Source organism: Eubalaena glacialis, chromosome 5 (assembly GCF_028564815.1).
Source record: "Eubalaena glacialis isolate mEubGla1 chromosome 5, mEubGla1.1.hap2.+ XY, whole genome shotgun sequence".
In the NCBI taxonomy this organism is placed as follows: domain Eukaryota; kingdom Metazoa; phylum Chordata; class Mammalia; order Artiodactyla; family Balaenidae; genus Eubalaena; species Eubalaena glacialis.
Window position 1 is genome coordinate 36,439,947 of NC_083720.1, and position 19,579 is coordinate 36,459,525.

The 19,579-nt window shown below is 38.2% G+C and overlaps 1 protein-coding gene across 1 annotated transcript in view; it reads left to right on the forward strand.

The window, feature by feature from the left end:
• Positions 1 to 2,295: 2,295 nt before the first annotated feature.
• Positions 2,296 to 19,579, forward strand: part of SLC9B2 (solute carrier family 9 member B2) — a 49,427-nt gene continuing 32,143 nt past the window's right edge. The window contains exons 1-3 of the mRNA XM_061192082.1: positions 2,296 to 2,749; positions 14,829 to 14,960; positions 15,621 to 15,798. Coding sequence (XP_061048065.1) covers positions 14,871 to 14,960; positions 15,621 to 15,798 — 268 coding nt within the window. The 5' untranslated portion in view covers positions 2,296 to 2,749; positions 14,829 to 14,870. The remainder of the gene's footprint in view (positions 2,750 to 14,828; positions 14,961 to 15,620; positions 15,799 to 19,579) is intronic.

Sequence of the window (19,579 nt, forward strand, 5' to 3'; positions counted from 1 at the left end):
TAAAAAAAGCTATTCATTTCTATTTTACTTCTGTTTTGCAGTATTCAAATATTTTTGTACGATTCTGCATTGGTCTGTATGTGGGTACTAATTTTAAAATTTTACACGGTTATAAGTGAACACCAAAGGTATAAAGGAGTTTGGCTTCAGTAACTTACACTTAAAGGAGTTTAGGTTCAGGACTATATATTGGTGATCTGTTATGTAAAAGAAAAATAATCATCAGATGTTTATACTTAATGGATGTCATCACTTATAAGTAAATACTTTTTTTTAGTCTAACTAAAAAGTCTTTATTAAAATAAGCAATATTTGACATGGACATAAGAAACATATAGTTAACTACCTTACAGTATTGTCAGTTTGAAGAATATTTTTTAGATTAAGTATAGATTTCCTCACCAAATTCTGAGATAACAGACAAGAGAACATGAAACTTAGAAATAGTCTCTGGATGAAAAATCAGAAATAAATCATGTAACAGGAAACAAATAAAATTAAAGAAAATAAAAGTTTCAATAAGAAATTTAAATTCATGGAAAATAATTCCATAACAGATTACTAGGGAGAAGTTTTTTCTTGTTCTTTTAGTTTCAGGGTTTTATGTTTGTGTTTTATTTGTTGTTACCTCAAAAGACCAAATGGTATGATGCACATGTAGATACTCAGTAAATGAGCAGTTAATCTTTCATCTTAGAACTGTAATATTAAAAAGGAAAATTTTGAAATGGACAATGAAAGTTTAAAATTTTATGTATGAGGAAGAACATGCAGTTGATGAAGGTAAGTTAAAACCGACAGCAAAAAATAAAATAAAATAAAATCTGACAGCAAAGGATATTTTGACTAACATTCCTGAAGAGTCCATTGATTTTAAGATTTGCTTTAGGGTTCTGGACCAGGTATTCCACTACTGGACCACATGTAGCTTGGTTGGTTACCTAGAACCTAAGTCATCCAATTTCTCTTCCATTTTAGCTTCTTGCTTTGTAAAATTAGGGAGTTGGGCCAAATGACTTGGGTTTCTTTTGATGTATCATTATCAAAATGCTGTAACTTCTTATCAAGTGAAGTAATGAACACTGAAGCTTTTAAGCTTTTATGAAGTACTTCATGCTCTGAGCCATTATACATGTATATGTAAGCTATGAAAAAATGAATTCTAAATAAACACATGATGGGACTTCCCTGGTGGTCCAGTGGCTGAGACTCGGCGCTCACAATGCAGTGGGCCTGGGTTTGATTCCTGGTCAGGGAACTAGATCCTGCGTGCCGCAGCTAAAGATCCCACATGTCCCAAGGAAGATGGAAGATCTCTCATGCAGCAACCAAGACCTGGCGCAGCCAAATACATAAATAAACACATGATGAATACTGCAAAATGGATTCTAAATATTAACAAATGCTCCCTCAGAGTTAGTTCTCTCAGAGATAACTATAAACTATAAAACATTATAAACAATAAAAAAGTAAAAGCTGGCCAAAAAGTTCAGTGTTCTCCAAAGTCGTGTTGATCAAATCATGTGATGTATCAATGATCATATGACTGAAAGAAATGGAAAAATATATTTGATTCCTGTTATAAGAGGAAGCTGGATGTCACTAGAAACTTTTGCGAGCTTTACGAGAGGAAGAGTTCCGTTTAGGAAAATAATCATTTTAGATGCTCTGAAGAAGCTTAATAGACGGAGCCTAGGTTCATCCATTCTCTCCATAAGGGACGACCTAAGAGGGAAGAATGAGTGGTTTCTGCCTGGTGGAGACATTTACGTGACATTGTACCTCTTGCCTGCAAAACGGCGATTAAAATTGGCACTTGCTTAAAGGAGTGAAAAACAGGTAAGAAAATTTTTATTTCTGTAGGAAATGAAAATTACCCCGAAAGGGGCACACGCGCATATACACACACTTAGGTGAAAGGGGAGGGGGAGGGAAATATAGAGGAAAGGAAGACACGGAAATGGAAGGCAGAATTAAATGAATGCTGATGGAAAAGTTAAAATCTGAAACGCAAGAAGGGCAAGTGTTAAGCGATAAAAGGGAGAAGAATAAGTCTTTTAACCCACTTAATTGGTCACCTGAAGAGAGGTCTTCCCGCCCCACCTGAGAAGACACTTCTAAAAAGCACAACTAAAAAGGTGGAGTGAAAATCCAGAATGTAGAAGGGAGCGATAAAGCCAGCAATTGGCTGCCCGGGCCACACTCGTGGCTCCGCAAGAGGCAGTGCTGCGCGTCCTCGCCCAGGAGCTCGTCATCGCCGGCCGAGACGTCGCCAGGGTCGGCGCGCGCTGGGCAACCATCCCTGTAGCTTCCCGGGGAGACACGCTCGTCCGGTCCCCAGGGGCCGGCGAGGCCTCCCACCGCGCGGCGCCGCCCCGAGGTCCCGGGAAGTGGACCCGCGGTTCTCCGGGCCCCCAGTCAAGCCGCGCGCCCGCCCCCTGAGGCCCCAAACCCGCGGAGAGCGCGTGGGGTGGCCGCTACGGGGTCCCAACCCGCCCGGGCTCCCTGAGCCGTCCACACAGCCCGCGCGCGGCCGCCTTGCCGGAACCGCCCACGCCGCGGGGAAGGCGGGGCCGCGGACACCCGGCGGCGCGCCCAGCCCCCCGCTATCTGCAATAATTGCAGCATCCGCCGCCGCCTGGGGCGATGCGCCACCCGGAAACCGGCTCCGCCAGGCTACACCGCAGGCCTTTGAGCCCCTTTTCGCATCCGTGGGGCTGAGCTGGCTGCCTGAGCCGGAGAGCGTTAGGTGAGTAGCCTCCGGAGAGCACTGAGCGTAAATTAAACCGGCGGCCGTGGCGGCAATCCTCTAGTGCCGGGCCAGTGGTGTGTGTGTGTGTGTGTGTGTGTGTGTGTGTGTGTGTGTGTGTGTGTGTGTGTCTCCTGTCGTTAGTTGTTATTGCTACCGTGGCCTGGGTAATCCTCTAGTGCCGGGCCAGTGGTGTGTGTGTGTGTGTGTGTGTGTGTGTGTGTGTGTGTGTGTGTCTCCTGTCGTTAGTTGTTATTGCTACCGTGGCCTGGGTAATCCTCTAGTGCCGGGCCAGTGGTGTGTGTGTGTGTGTGTGTGTGTGTGTGTGTGTCTCCTGTCGTTAGTTGTTATTGCTACCGTGGCCTGGGTAATCCTCTAGTGCCGGGCCAGTGGGGTGTGTGTGTGTGTGTGTGTGTGTGTGTGTGTGTGTGTGTGTGTGTGTGTGTGTCTCCTGTCGTTAGTTGTTATTGCTACCGTGGCCTGGGTTAGCACCCCTGATGTGCTAAGACTAATCAGTTCCTCCTGATTGGGGAATATAAATAAGCCCCTGCTCAAAGCGCACGCTGAGTCTGTGGCTTTATTTTACTTACCAGGCATCAGCTTATGTCAGCCTTGTTATCTCACCCTGGATTCTGGTGTGTTTTGTTGCCCAAAAGATCAATAGCAGGAAGACACCACTAACTTTAGCCTTCCATCAAGAAATCCAGGACACCAGTGGCTAGAGACAGAGCAGGTGCTTTACTTTGCCAGATCTACCTCTGTTTTCTCTGAAAGGCTAAAACCCCCTTTCCCCATTCGTCTATAATGAGCCCTCCACCTGATATTATTGCTGCTATACAGTATCTCATGAAATTCTGGTTTACTGTTTCTCTCTAAGTCAAGAGTGAAACGTTTCAATTCAGCAAATACCTGTGCATCGTCTGTGGGCCAAGCAGGCCTGGGGACAGGAGATACAAATAAGAATGGAATACAATTCAGGAGCTCAAAATCCAATGGATCGGAATATACCTAACGATTAATTAGGTAGTGTGATTTACCCTATACTAATGATGTGAGCAAAATGACCGGTTCACATATTTTCTAGCATATTAAGGGCTTTAGAATTACAGTCCTATTGACTAGATTTTTGCTTTTTTAGGGTTTCCATAGAAGGCATGATAGAATAAGTAGGGAAAATCAGTGATGTAGGTCTGAATCGTGGGGCCTACACAGAAAGCTGCTGTGCTGGATATGGAAGTTTGGCACTCACACTCATTCCTACCTGTGGCTAGTGTGCCTTCTTGTACAGGAGAAACAGGAAAGCTAAAAACATTTCCCAGACTCCCTTCCAGTCAGAGTTCTGGGTGTAAATTAGAGTTCTGGATGACTTGCCTGAGATTTCAAAGGCAGAGATAAGGCAGAAGCCTCCCTGCTCCTCCCTGATATTTTTGACTCTTTTCTGTTAGCACGGAAGGTGCACAAGGTGCCAGTGTCCAGGCTCCGGAACTGTGGGTGTTGGGAGGGACTTACAGCAACCAGACTCAGCATGCCGTGTTGAATCACCAGCTCTCTGGCTGGCAAGAGGCAGCTGAGGGAGGTAGTGAACATACTCTGAGTTCCCTGTCCAAACAACTTCCGGATCCCAGCTTCTCAGGGTCACAGGTACAGTATGTTCTTGAACTCTTTGGTTCCTGTAGGCCTCCTGATTGTGGCAAAAATAGTATATTCCCTGGTGGCTCATCTAGTAGTGTTCTAGAAGTCATTCCTAGAGGCCCAGCCAAGACCCTGCACTTGTAGCCCTTGCAACAATCTCTAGCCTTTCAACAATTCACTTAATTCTCTGTATAAAATCTCTTTCTGCTTAAAATATTTGGCATCGTGTCTGTTTTCTGCATTGACTCTGAGTAATATGTTTGCTGTATAGCCTCTAAAAGCCACCTAAACCTAATCTCTTCAGTTTATTTAGATGGGAAATGAAACCGTGAGATTAGATCCAGGGCCTGGCAGTGATTTGAATGCCTTCATTTGGGCTCTGCCCTCTCTAGTTGCTATAGACTCCTACATTTGAGTTGGCCCCTGAAGGTATTTGAGTTTGTTACCCATACACTAGATTATCTCTGAAGTCTCTTGCTCTACAAGTATAATGTAAAACATTTCTTCATTTAAAACGTTCTCAGAGTATATCACAAGAGATTGTTGACTATCTGGTTCATGACTTAACTGTTCACGAGTCCTGTTGATAATTGGGAGGCCACTGACTCTTGGTTGGCACACAAACCCTAATGATAGAACAGATTTTTCCTCTGGGGAAAAGGAATTTACATCTTTTTCACACAAAGCCTAGGAAATTAGTATGTGGGGAGATGGAGCTCCCTGTATATGCACTTGTGTAATGAGGGAGCATTGTTTGTAGTCTTGGGTTATACATGTTAAGGAAAGTGCAATGATGATAAGTTCAAAAGAGTTTTGAACAGCCTTATAAAGTTATTAAGTATACCTTGCCAATACAGTAAAAGCTCTTTATGTGTTTTTTTTTAGGAATCTATTATTTATGTTTCTGTGGTTCATAAGGAGGAATGAAAGGTTTGAGTTTACCAGTGTCCCTTATCTGTGCTCTTCAGTACAGTACATGTATGCTTCTTTCTCAAGGAAAATCTCGTGAAAGGAAGATAAAGCACTGGGGGGACTTTTTTGGGACTCCATGATGTACTTAGTACTAGTTTAAGGTTTTCTGTGACATAGGCATTATCACCATTTTGCTGTTGAAGAAAATTGTCCAGACTGGCTAAGTAACTTGCCCCAAATGGCCCAATTAGGAGGCAATGACACAAGAAGGATTTACACTCAGGGTTTCCATGTCCTTTTTCCTCTGATCGCTCCACATAGCTTGCATATGATGCTCATTATGATCTCATTGACATGGATGTGCACAAAATTCCCTACCTGCACTTTCCTTTTCACCCCTTACCCTTTAATCATGTGGTTCCTCTGCCTGTAATGGTCTTTATTTTCTTTTCGAGACTAAGTCATCTTTCAAGGCTTGATTCAAGTATCAGCCACGTAGGCATTATCTGCTCTCCCCTGTTTAACTCTATGCCTGCACTTCTCACATTATAATTAAGTTACCTTAAGGTGGCACTAGCTGCTGTAACAGATAATCTCCAAAACCTCAGTAACTTAACACAATAGAAGCTTATTTCTCATTCATATAAAGTCCAACCAGGTGTTCAGCTGGTGGCCTTCTCCTCAGTGATTCAGGAACGCTAACTCTTTTTATATTATGGCTTTGCCATCCCCTAAGACCTTGGAGTCCTTAGTTTCCAGGCAATGGACAGGAAAAGAGAGAACATAATGTAAAACATGGGAGCTTTCTTACAGCAATGGAAGTACAACACATCATTTATGCCGACATCCCTTTGCCAGACTCAGGGACTTGCCATACTGACCTGCAAGGGAGGCTGGGAAATGTCAACTATCTGTGTGTCTAGGCAGCAGAGGAAACTGGTTTGGTGAACACATAGCAATCTCTGTCCCTTTCTTAAAGAGCAGAGACTGCATCTCAGTCATCTTTCTGTCTCTTGTGTTTACACACCATAGAAACCCAGTAAAAGGCTGATGAACTTCAATGATGGTGCAAAGATGGGGTTGCTTATCTCATGTGCCTTAAATTAAAACTTAACCACACTTCATTATGGTTACCTAGGGAATGATCTGTCATTCTCTGACTAGGTTGCAACCTTTGAGTATAGGAACTGTGTCAGACTGTTCACATTCAAATCCCTAACACAAGGGCTAGAACATGGTAAGAGCTTAATAGAGGTTTGTTGAATGAATGAGTCCTTAGAGAGAAAAAAGAGGGACAGAGTTAGTCTACATGGAGTTAGGAAATACTAACTGAGATGGTGACATTTGGATTAGATCTTGAATGACTCGTAGAACTTTACCAAGTAGAGAAGTAAAACATGAAACCCCAGGCAGTGATGGTAGTTGTGTTTTGTTGTTCTTGTTGTTTTGTTTCATGAGTAGAAAGTAACAATCATATGTTTATAAGCCCAACTTTTAAAAATTCAATATTCAAATATTACAACTAAACTTCAGGGATAGGGCAGAAAAAATACATAACCTTACAAGCTATACAATCTCTAGAGACTAAAAGAATGGTGCTAAAAACCTTGGCACTGATTTTTAGCTACTGAAATGTTATTTTCTGGACATTTTTGAGAAATTTTGATACGAAGGCAGTGTTCTACCAATATTTGTTCATCCTCTGTGAAGGTTTTGCACCATGTCAAGAAGCTAGGGAGACATGTAAGCCAAAGGTTCCTCATCACTGCTCCTTATCAGAGCTTCTCAGAGACAGCTCTGCATCAGAGTCACCTGTTGTATTGGTTAGGATGCTTTTGGCTATAAGTAACAGGATATTCAGCCAAAACTGCCTTCAAAAATATAAGCTTCTTTTCTCATACGACGAAATATCTAAGGTAAGTAGATCCAGGGTTTGTTCAGTAGCACGTTGATATCAAGGTCCAGGTTGCTTTCCATTAGCTAATCTTGACTTCTTCTTCATGGATAAATGATGGCTGCTAGAATTCCAAGAAACACAATCCCCATCCACAGCTTCATCCTCCCCTGCTAACACACGCGCGCACACACACACACACACACACAAACACACACACAGACAAAAAGAGAAGAGGGTTCTCCTCTTGCCTCTCTGTCTTTATATTAGGAAGGAAAATCTTACCCAGTGGTCTGCAGTAACCTTGCCCGCAAATTTCATTGGCAAGAAATGAATCATGCTCATCCTTAAACCAACAGCTGGCAAAGAGGAATGATGTTACAGAGATTGACTTAGACCAGTCATGATTTATTCCTAGGGGTGGCGAAGGGACCCACTGGCATACCTGAGCAATGGCTCTTAGGTAGGTAATAAGTCACATTGCCACACTTGGGGAGATTCAGTCTCCGGAGATTCTGAGTTTAGTAAGCCTAAAAGTAATATTTTAAACTTTCAATTAAACATATTTGCCTTTGGGTGGGGGGAGAGATTTTTTATAAAGAGAAGCAAGTATTGGGTCCCTTCTTACCTAGGGATAATTTCCTTTTATTCCTATCTCATTGCATAGTGTTTTACTTCATGATGATTCAATCAAATCACTATATTAATTAACCAAATAGAATAGTGGTTGTTTTCTTTTGGTAACTTGATTGCATGCAGTTGGAACACTTAATACTTTCCGATAAGGTAGTTCTCATTCAAGGAGACATTCTTAGTCATTTCAGTAATTAATTGTCAAGGAAATTTTAAGCCCTACTCTTCACTTAATCTGAATTCCTCACTGACGGAATAGGGCTTCTTCTGGGAAATGAGCATTAGATCAGAGTTGATTAGCAGAATCCAGAAATTGGAAAGTTTCAATATGTTCTACATAGAAATACCGTATGATATGGAGACCCTACACTTTTAACACATAAATGGATGAACACCAAAGATAGGAGATTTTTATTATAATTGTTATAGAGTGCTTAATGAACAGTCATGGAGATGCTTTTTCAAATGCATGACTACAGTGCATAGAGTACTCCAGCAGTATATGTAAATTCTCAGTACAGTCACCCCATTAAATGTCAGCCTGTCCTACCAAAGACAGAAAATAACACAGACAACCAGTCTTTATCCATGTAATGATCTTTCAGCAGTAATTCAGTTGATAGCAGTAAGTGTATTTTACTTGCCCAAGAGCCTGTGGACATTTGCAAGTTGATAATTCTTTCATTTCCTCTGGAATATTACAGAAAGCACTTTTAAACACTTAGATTAATAAGATAACCTGAAAAAGAGAAGGCTGATTTAACAAACCCCTTTCTGTATATGAAAGCATATTTACGGAAGTGGTTTTCAAAGTGTGCTTCACTTGCCAGGAGGAACGGGGGTGAGTGGACAGGGCTTCTGCAGCCCCACCTTTATCTGTCCCATTTGTTGGATTTCAGGATAAGGTTTCATTTAACAAGAGATCTCTGGCTTAAAAAAATATTTGAAAATTGCTGTAGAAGATTCTAGGCAGTTCCCCCATCTTCTTTGAAAACCGCAAAAACAAAAAAATGACTTAAATTGTGGCAGGTGGAATTAAGTTACCTAAAATCAAATTACCAGAGTCTATCTATGAAAAATATTATTACCAAGGAAAGCTGTATCATTATCTTTTCTCTAAAGCTCTAAGAATTGCATAAATTCTTTTTAAATGTATTTTAAATTGCATTTAAAATTTTTTTTTTAATTTATTTATTTTTGGCTGCGTTGGGTCTTCTTTGTTGCACACAGGCTTTCTCTAGTTGCGGTGAGTTACTCTTTGTTGCGGTGTGAGGGCTTCTTATTGCAGTGGCTTCTCTTGTTGCAGAGCACGGGCTCTAGGCGCGCGGGCTTCAGTAGTTGTGGTGCACGGGCTTAGATGCTCCATGGCATGTGGGATCTTCCCAGACCAGAGCTCGAACCCGTGTCCCCTGCATTGGCAGATGGATTCTTAACCACTGCGCCACCAGGGAAGCCCTTGAAAATCTTCTTATTGTAAAAATACTAACAATAAAGAAACATAGAGAATAAAAATGAAATTCCAAAAAAAAAAAAAAAAAAAAAAAATGAAATTCCAACAACTCCATTTCCCTCCCTAAAGGCAACTACTGTTAACAGACTTTTTCCTATTTATTTACGTATGTATACATACCAGAACTGCTCATATTCTTGATCTGTTATTCTTGATCTGCAGTTTTCTCTCAAGTTTTGAGGAAAGACAAAGGAGACTGTTCCTTTGAAGTCCACAGCTCCATGATTTTGGTGGCATATGTGCCTAATACTGGAAAATAAAGCTCAAATTAAGTCAAGATAGTTTCTAAGTATGTGTATCAGTCCTGTAGGAAATTCCGTATACTGGGAATGCTAAAGAGAGGCATGATTGGCCAATAGCCTTTGCATTTGTTTTTAGAATATACTTGACCTACTAACTTATAAGCAACTGGGCAGTCACAACAGTCATAACAGCCATGTCCCTGGGCTTACGTCAAGCCTCATTCTTCTATTGAAATCTGTATTTGAGTCAGAGAACTTTGATTAAACTCACATTATTTACTGAATTTATGAAGTCTATAAAATTTCACCATTTGAAAAAAATACATTTTTTTCTAATATGGTTTACAGGTCGTGTATCAGTCTGAATAAAGCAATATCCTGATTGAGAGGCAGGAAAAAAAACTTGAAAAAACTTGGTTCCGTGTATAGGCCCTTTTACTGTTTATTTAAAATGTACCTTGCCTTCCTAGTTCTCAGTATAATTTTCTGATATACAAAAATCTCTCAAACCATCTAAGTTTAACTGGATTTTTTTTTAATGAAAAGCTTCTTAATTCTTAGAATCTTAAGTCATATTTAAGTGGCAAGCTGTCACCTAGCCTGTTAACTGATAATTCAGAATATGTAAACAATATTTGTCAAGAGAATAGAATAAAAGTTCTTATTTCATTCATTTTGTTACCAATGTTGTGCAACTTAAATGGATTAGTAAAAATTTTTTGTTTGTAATAAACTCTATAACATTGATAACAATGGAAAAAAGTAGAGCTGAACAAAAGATAGAAAATTTTAATATTTATATTTGCTTGTGGAATGTGTTTTCAAACTTATAATTAACTATGGGTATATACAAGTAGAATTTTAAGCAAAATATAACAAAAATGTAAAATTATAATGCAGTGACTTGATAGAAAGGACATGAAGTCAAAGATATAGATTAAAGAACTATCTCATTTCACAAGTTTTTATAGTTTTACTATGGGGCTTGGCTGATATTGGCTGTGTTCACTGAGAAAAGTTATTTAGCTTCTCTAAGTTTTAGTTTTCTTATTTAAATATGAAAGAGATTGGACAAGGTAATTTCTGAAGGCCTTTCCAACTTTTATTATTCCATTAAACTATGAGTGATTTTTAGCTGCTTAGAAGCCATCTAGTTTCTCCATATTTCCTCACTTCTTAACTTTTCCATCTCAGACACCTAGCGTCTCACATCGATTCTTAACTCTGTTGAACCTTCACTGGACCCAAAGACTTTTAAAGACTTCCATGAACACAATAAAAAAATTAATTAGGGTCCGTTAACTATAGTATATCATTTAACTAGCATTGTTGAAAAACAAAGCATTTCACTTAAATTAATTTTATTGGTAACTGACACCTATTTTACTGAATACAACATTTTTGTTTAACATTCGCTTTAAAGAAAAGCTCTACAAATTTGCCAACACAGAATGCTAGGTTTGAATATTTATGAACCGTCCAGGCAACTTGAAAAGAATTAAAGTGATCTTGTTAAGGAGTATAGTTTTTGAGTTCACATTTTGATGCATATATAAATAAACAAATTCTAGAGAGAAAAAAAAAAAGAAAAGCTCTAAACTGTACTGTATATTTTAATGCCTTTTAAAACAAAATATTTCCACCTAATTTTTTCCTTTTCATTTTCTTAAAGATGTAGAATCACCTTTCTAAACATCTGTTATTATACAGGGGCTCCTTCAGGGCCAATTCAGGTATGAAAATTCTTACTAAGGATTTATTTGGTGGCAAGTGACAGAAACCCAGCTCAAACTGGTAAGAAATTTATTGGCTCACCTAACTGAAAAGGAGCTGCTTTCAGGGGTACCAGCAATGTGATTATTAATTTAGAGCTTTCTCTTTCTGTCTTTCCATATTAAGACTCTGCTTTGTTCTGTGGTTAGTTACCTCATTCTTTAGAAGGCTTTTCTTGTATGTTACAACGATTGTCAACAGCAAGTCTGGGCTTAGCAACCCCGACAGAAAGAAAACTCTGTCTTAATGGTTCCAGTAAACACCCTAAACCTGACTCTCATTGGCCAGCTGTGGGTCACATGCTCATGCCTGAACTGGTCAAGGTGACCAGGGGAGGAGTTCCCTCGCTGGCCAAGCGTGTCCTCATCTCTGGAGCATTGGTGGAACATGGGGATTAGAGAGGGAAGGATAAGAGTCTCACCTGAACCATGTGTATGGGGAATAGAGGAGGCATGGATTCCACAAAAGAAAATTAGTGTGCTATCACCAAAAAAAAAGGGGGAGAAAGATGCTTGGCCAGCCAAAACTATAAATATCCCCTATGAAAAAGACACTTATTCCCACATTTTGTAGCATTAGATTGCAGTCTTTTCCATCTCTTTCATTGTCAGCTGTCACTCACACTGCTCTCAATTTGTCTCTATCACAATCTCTTCCTACATTTTAATGTATAACATCATAAGAGGGTTTGGAAGTCAGATGAGCAAAATCATTAGAATTGTTTTCAAAATAAGAGTTAATGCGCTCTGAGAACTTGAGAGCCTCTCTATGAGTAAGGAGTATAAACTTTCTACTTTTTAATGGACTTCATGATATTTCTTACGGTCCTTAAAAAGCTCATTTTTCCATATTTTCTGATTTCTTTACCTTCTTCTGCCTTCTTAATGGGGGATATACTATTGTAAATTTGTAAATATTGTAAGTTTCAAGACCCAGTGACTGTGAACAATAAATGCCATGAACATGGTTGCTTTAAGTTACATTTTTGTGATTTTTCTAAATTTAAGTTGGGTTTTGAAATGAGACTGGTGGTTTAAGTATTCTTTTGGAAATGGAAACATAGCAGAGTATAAACAAACAGAGCTGACCAGTTGTAAGTTGTTTTACTGGACTTATTAAAATACTGGTATTTTATTTTACCTTTTCTCTCTTCAATACCTCTCTGATCTCAAACAGTACTTTGGTATCCATGGTGGAGACTATGGGAGAATAGGGACATTTTTTTAAACACAAAACTATGTGAATTCTAGAAAATAGCATATATTGTGCAACATGCCCAATTTTGATTTTTTATGTTAAAAAGGACCAGAATAACATTAATAAAATGAATTCTCAAATTCATTTTAGCCAGTAGTGTTACGTCCCCTAATCAAGAAGTTTGCCTTGAAAGGAAGAGCTTAAAAGCATGATCAAAGAAAATGAATGGAATTATGTAGTAAATTCTTCAAGACTGGGGAGACCTCGTCCTGCTTTAAGAGGAAAAGCAAAAAGAATCTCAGAGATTTATGATAATTAGGGAGGAGGAGTATGAATGGCTAATAACCAACACTAGTGAATGCCTACCATATCCATGGTTGGACCTACTCTTGTCTCCATTGTACAGATGGAGAATTACTTACAAACAGCCTAAGAAATTTGGTATATGATGGAGCTGAACTTTAGACCCAGGTTTGTCCAAATCCAGAGCCAATAGACTTTGTCACCTACTATATTAGGGGGTCAGTCTCTACAGAGGGTGAAGGCCAAGTGCCATGGTTTGGGATACAATGTCCTAACTCTCCAGCCTCGTCTCTCATTATCCATAGCCTCCCACCACAGGCTCTAACAGAGTTTTCCCTTGCACCGCACTGGCTTTCATGCCTCGATGACTTTAAGGCAAGGGTTCTCTGAACCCAGCATTTTCCTGTCAAAATGCCATTCTTTCTCATGAGTCTAAAGTTTGAAGTATTTACATTTTAAGAACTATATATAGACATATACATAAACACATACACATATGTAATGTATCATTCTATATACTTGTATTTATTTTATATAATATATAATAAAAATCAAACTGAAGGCTTTTTGAGATGCCACTCTGGCCAACATTGTATTCTGCAAGGAAGAAAAATGATGATGGGGGTGGTGGAAAGGATATCATTTTCGTTGAAATTTTAAATGCAAACATCTTGGCATTTTGTTAAACAGAAAATGATGCCTTGAGGCAGAGGTCCTAGCTAATTTATCCCGGTCTTTATGGTCTAGCATAGTGTCTGGCACATATTAGGCACTCAAATGTGTATTGAATTAGATTTTCCCTTCTCTCACATAATTTCTCTTTGGTTCTGCCAATGCTTATAGTTTGTACCTCTATTACAATACTCATCGTACTTGTTGCATTAGGAATAAGTTTGGTTACTAATAAAAAGCAAACTTGGCTAATAGTGGTTTATACAATTACTCCAAACCTTGGCAGTCCAAGACTGACGCAGCAACTCATGATGTCGTCAAGGAACCAGTCCTCCTTCTTACTTGTCTACTGTCCTTGCATAGGGATTTTTATTTTCATGGTTAAAAGATGACTGTTGGCCCTCCAGGAGGTATATGTACATTCTAGGAAGGAGAAAGAAATGTGAGAGGGCAAAGAGTAAACAGTATGATCCTTGAAAGGTCTTGCCTTATTGTTTGGGAATGAAAGCCCTCCCCAGGGACTCCCACTTATATCTCATTGCATAGAACTATGACACATGGCCACCTCTAGCTGCAGAAGTAGCTAGGAATTAGAATATTTGGCTTTTCAGCCCATATAGCATGGGAAGCCAAGGGAGAAGAGATTGAAGTGGGTGTTTATGAAGGCAACCTACAGGTCTGCCCTACAGGTTTTTAAGTTACTTCATACAAATTTATTTTTCTTGGTGTACCGTAAGTCTGTAGAGGACAAAGGATGTGCTTTGGTAATCTTTGAATTACCCACAGTGACTACCAAGAGTCTGTCACAGCACTTATCATAGTGTCTAAGACATTGTGGCTGCTCCATCATTGTTGTTGTATTTTTTTTAACTTCAATTTTGAAATAAGAACTAGGCAGGAATTAGTGACTCTGGTTTCTCTGAATATGATGGAATCCATAGATTTCTCTTTGGTGACTCATTTCCTCATATCAACATTGGAAAATTACCTGGGGCTTTCCTGCTTCAAGTTGGCCCATTAGGGAGGACAATTGAACTGTAATATTGCTGGGATTATTTGCAGTATAACTCAGAAAACAGGGTGGGAAAGAAATCATATAAAAATATGGTAAACAAGGGCTTTTTCAAGAAAGGTAAAAAGGTAGGTAAGAATTAGGATTATATATTGTAATCAAAGAAAAGATTAGCAATTGAAAGTTAAGAACAGTCTAATTTAAAATATTTTAGCCACTAAGGGGAAAAATAAGTACAGTTCATTCATTTAAATCTCAAATTGCTGTTCTATATCTATACTCTTTCTCCTTCAAAACAGATCCTGTTCTTCTTCCCTCTATCATATTCTTAATTATAAATCATGGAGAATCAAGATAAAACAATTAACCATGAAGATTCAGAACCATCCACAGAGGTGAATCACACAGCCTCCAGGTGTCAAGAAAAACAGGTATGATCAAATGTAGAACATCCCAACCATTTCCTTAAGGAGGGGACTACGTTTCCAAATCTATGACAGAATTGTGTTCTCTTCATTCTCTATCACTCAATTAACAATTCTCCCCATTCTTAAATCCCCAAACTAGTGTAGTAGGTGTGACTGCCAGTTTTCCTAGATAGTCATTAGCAGCTGGCCCTACATGGAGAGCCTGTGAAGTGCTTTGTGTTCCCAGCCTAACCCCTAGAATGATTCTGGTTTCCTCCCTGTTTATTGCTTAAGTTAAAGTAAATGAATGAATGTGAATTTGTTTTTGCCACAGATGATTATCGCTTTCTGAATCACTCTGACGTATTTACCAACTATTGCCTTGAATCATATTTTAAATAGGCTAATTTTTAAACCCAGTATTGAAAATCATAATGAAATTTTATGTGACTCAAGCATTTATAATGCTACAAATAGTGACTCAGTGGTAAATACTCCTCCCATAGTTTGTTCTTATTCTGAGCATTCTCCAATTAGCTAGTAATAAAGCTGTGCTTTTCCTCTGTAAAGTGTTAGCCTTGATTCTAGCAACAGAAATTTGATTTGTGATGTGATGGCTCAGTAACTATAAAAATGTACAGCAAATATATAGTTTTAAGGATTTTTTAATTGCTTTAAACACAGGAGGAAACAGTTATGAACCCCAGAGGTAAAGATGGAAATGAACCAACAGAAGGAAGTAACCTACTGAATAGCAATGAAAAAATGCAAGAAACACCAGCTGAACCAAATCATTTGCAAAGACTAAGACAAACATTTGCTTGCCCTCCACGTGGTTTACTGGATAGAGTAATAACAAATGGTATGTAAATGATAAGGATGAATTCAGAACAAGAGGGTAAAAGATGAAGTTGTTATAATGAGAGATTCCAAAGTAATATGGTTTAAAGGACAAAAAAACGTTCACTTCTCTCTCACATAAAAACTGCAAGGTGAACAATTCATAACGGTATGTAGCTCTGCTCCATAGTCATTCAGGGTCCCAGGCTGACAGGGCTCCACCATTTTCAACACAGGGCTACCAAGAGCAGTGTTGTTACCACCATTCCCGCTAGCAGGAAGAGGGGGAGAGCAGAGGTCAAGGGCATTTTCCTTTTCTGTATCTGAGTAATTTCACAGGATAACGTTAGGCCTCCAATGAGAAAAATGACTGAGAAATTACTTATAAACAGAAAAGCACCAAATAAATGTTGGTTGTTATTACTGTTAAGTCATGCCACTAATGTTTGAGCAAACACAGCTCAATTTATACTTCCAAACAAATCCATCATTTTGTAAGTAAAGATCCTGGTTTCCAATTCAACTTATTGCTGCTATTACTTAAAATTGGGGGGTTATGGAGGGGGAATTTATCTCTGCACTATTTTGATGTGTTAGGGTTGGGATATATTTGTCTTTTAGGAATGGATTTGGTCTTTGGAGGCATCCCAACATTATTCTGATATCAATTTGATGAATAAATGGACATTCAATTTCAGTAATGTTGTTTTTGTTCAAAAAGGAAGTGTGTGTGTGCATGTATACTGCATGTATATTGGAGGATGTGTAATATAGTAAGAAAAAGGAGAATGGCGTTGAAACTTCTCTATAAAGGCACATTTAAAGACAGTTTCAAAAATTGTGTTGAGGAATGACAGCATCATTAAATATATGGCCTCCCCCAGTAAATATGTTGTAGAATGTAACATGTTTGATCTAGAAGTTATATTTACTGAAAAATCAGGCTCACTTCTTTATACGTATACTTCATTTGTGAGCTCTGAAAAACATTTTTATCATTTGCCACTGGGACAATGGAAGCCAAGTATGATACGTTATATTATACTTCAGGCTCTAGATATGTTTTTAATGAAAATAGGTAAGTTTCTAAACTAGCATGAGAAAAAAATCTCAAACTTTATTTAAAACATGTAGAGAAAACCAGGTTCCAGAATATACACTAGTTGAGAAGGCAACAGATAATTTAATACCTTTTCTGTTCTTTTTATTTTTTTAAACTTTCACCGTTCAAGTTATGGCACATTTCTAGTTAAAACATATACACTACAACGGATATGGATTGCATTAAGGAAAGGGGTATAAAAGAATGATGTGATTTGGAGACTAGTTTTATAAAATTCTATAATCATTGTCCTTAAAGCTGCCTGAGAAATGGGGACTCACGATACATAAACACCTCTCACTTGTTTTCTTATACTTCTGTTTCCGAGACTTACAAGACTGCTTTTTTTCCCTGTACTCCTTCCTGTGACCATTCATCATGCAAAGTATTCTTCTTAAGAAGTAAATCTTACATGTGAAAATATTATTTTTCAAAATTGTAGATAAGAAATAAATTATTAACTGAATTAAACATGATTTAGAGAAACCTTATACATGTACACTCACTATGTATTTAGAATTACACTCACTATGTATTTAGAATTTCATTTTGAATATGAGGAAGGAAAAGGAAAGTTAGAGGTTTTTTTTTAAAAAGTAGTGTAAACGTATGGGCACCAAGGGGGGAAAGTGGCAGGGGTGGCGTGGTGGTGGGAGGAATTGGGAGATTGGGATTGACATATATACACTAATATGTATAAAATAGATAACTAATAAGAACCTGCCGTATAAAAAAATAAATAAAATTCAAAAAAAAAAAGTAATGTTGAAGTAGAAAACCCTTAATTCTACCTTTCTGAATTAGTATAAAACTAGGTTTATGCTGTGATAAGATACAAGTTAGTAGCTGGCAATTCCTGATTTCCCATTATATTTCAGCCCCTGTTAGAAATTTCAGCCCCTATAGCCAATTGGGAAATACTGAAGGCCCCTTTGTTATTTTGTTGTAATAGCATCATAAGCCTAGAAAACCTGGAACAATTCTGTAAGGGTTTAAAAAACGGGACATTGGACATGATCTCTAGCAATATGTAGAGGAGACTCAATGAATAATCCTTTCACTTATGCCAGTGAAAACATGTGAAAATAGTTTAAGTCTTTTTAAATATACCTTTTATCTGTCAAGAAAACAGGAAGTCATTGGACACCAAAAACAAATTATAAGTAGGAGAGATAAACACTCAAGCTGGCCTTCTCTCCAGAGGCTTCTGCAAAACACCAATGAACTTGAGATTTATTTTGAGAACCAAGAGAGTATAGGAGGCTTTGCTAGAGCCGCCCAGGTTGGGAGAAGTATCATAGGAGAAATTATTCTCCCTCACCCACACAAAGTCGGAACCCAATGTGATGGTGGATTTGAGGTAAACCTGCCCTGCAGAGGGGCCCAGTAACTAAACCTGTCTGTCTGAACTGTGGTGCTGGCTGGAGGAGGGGAGAGTCTCCACTAAAAATGGGTAACTTCATTCTGATTTGTGCTCCAAATTCACAGAAAAATAACTCAAACTGAAAGTATATCTAAAAGTGGTCCCAGTTTGTAAGCATCTAAACACATGGTAGAAGCAAATCCTATCTGGAAAAACTCAGACTCAACCTAAGGCTCCAGCAATTCCCAGAGATACAGTTGCAAGGAAGAGCTCCCTGTCGCAAGAAAACAAACAAAAAATCACAAATTAATGCACAAGGAAACATTGCAACATTTTCCATTATCAGAAAATAGAATATAAAATATTTTTGATATCTGTAAAGAAGCTAAAGAGGAAATAGCAAGTATGAGTACAAAACAACTCTTTATAAAAATGAACAGATTTTAATAAGAACCAAACTGAAGTTCTAGAGATGAAAAATAAAGTACAGTAATTGAAATTTAAAACAGTGGATAGACAGCAGAGTAAGTGGAAAGAAACTTGGTAAACTAGCAAATAGATCTGAAGAGATTATGTACAATGCAATACACAAAGACAAAGATGGGAAATATGAAACTAGGGTTAGCAACGCGGAGAGGCGAGTGTGACTGTTTAATCATAGTTCCAGAAAAAAAAGAATAGGAAGAATGGGGGAGATAAAATATTTGAAGAAATACAGAATTTATAAAAAACATAAATCCTAAGCAAACCAAAAGGAAGCCATTCCTAAACATATACTGAATTTGCAGAAAGCTGAAGGAAAAGAAAGATCTTAAAACCAACCAAAGAAAAAGAATTCCCTAAAAGAGCTGAAATTAGACTTACAAAACAGTAACGAAAGACAGAAAACCAAGGAATAATATTTTCAAGGAACTGAAAGTAACTCTCAACTTAGAATTGTATACATAGATAAGCTATCTTTTAAGAATGAGAATAAAGATGATTCCAGATAAATAAAACTAAAAATTTGCTACCAGCAGATCTTCATGAGAAATATAGCATGCTCTGCTACAGAGTGTTTCTGTACCATGAATTAGTTTATATGCGATGGTAAATAGGGAACTGTGTCAGTGTAATATGGAGTTTGCATTTTTGTACATAATTTTTCCTGGCATATTAATATTTAACATCATCGAACAATAGCAGATAAGTACAAAGTGAATTGAACCCTCCCCCCAAAAAAGATCAGGTATATACTTTATTACAACTAAAGATAAAGACTTACTAACTTTAAAGATAAAGCCTTTTAAAAAGCTGAGCACCCTGTGTAAGTACCTTCTTTTCAGGCGGTTAGTTGTT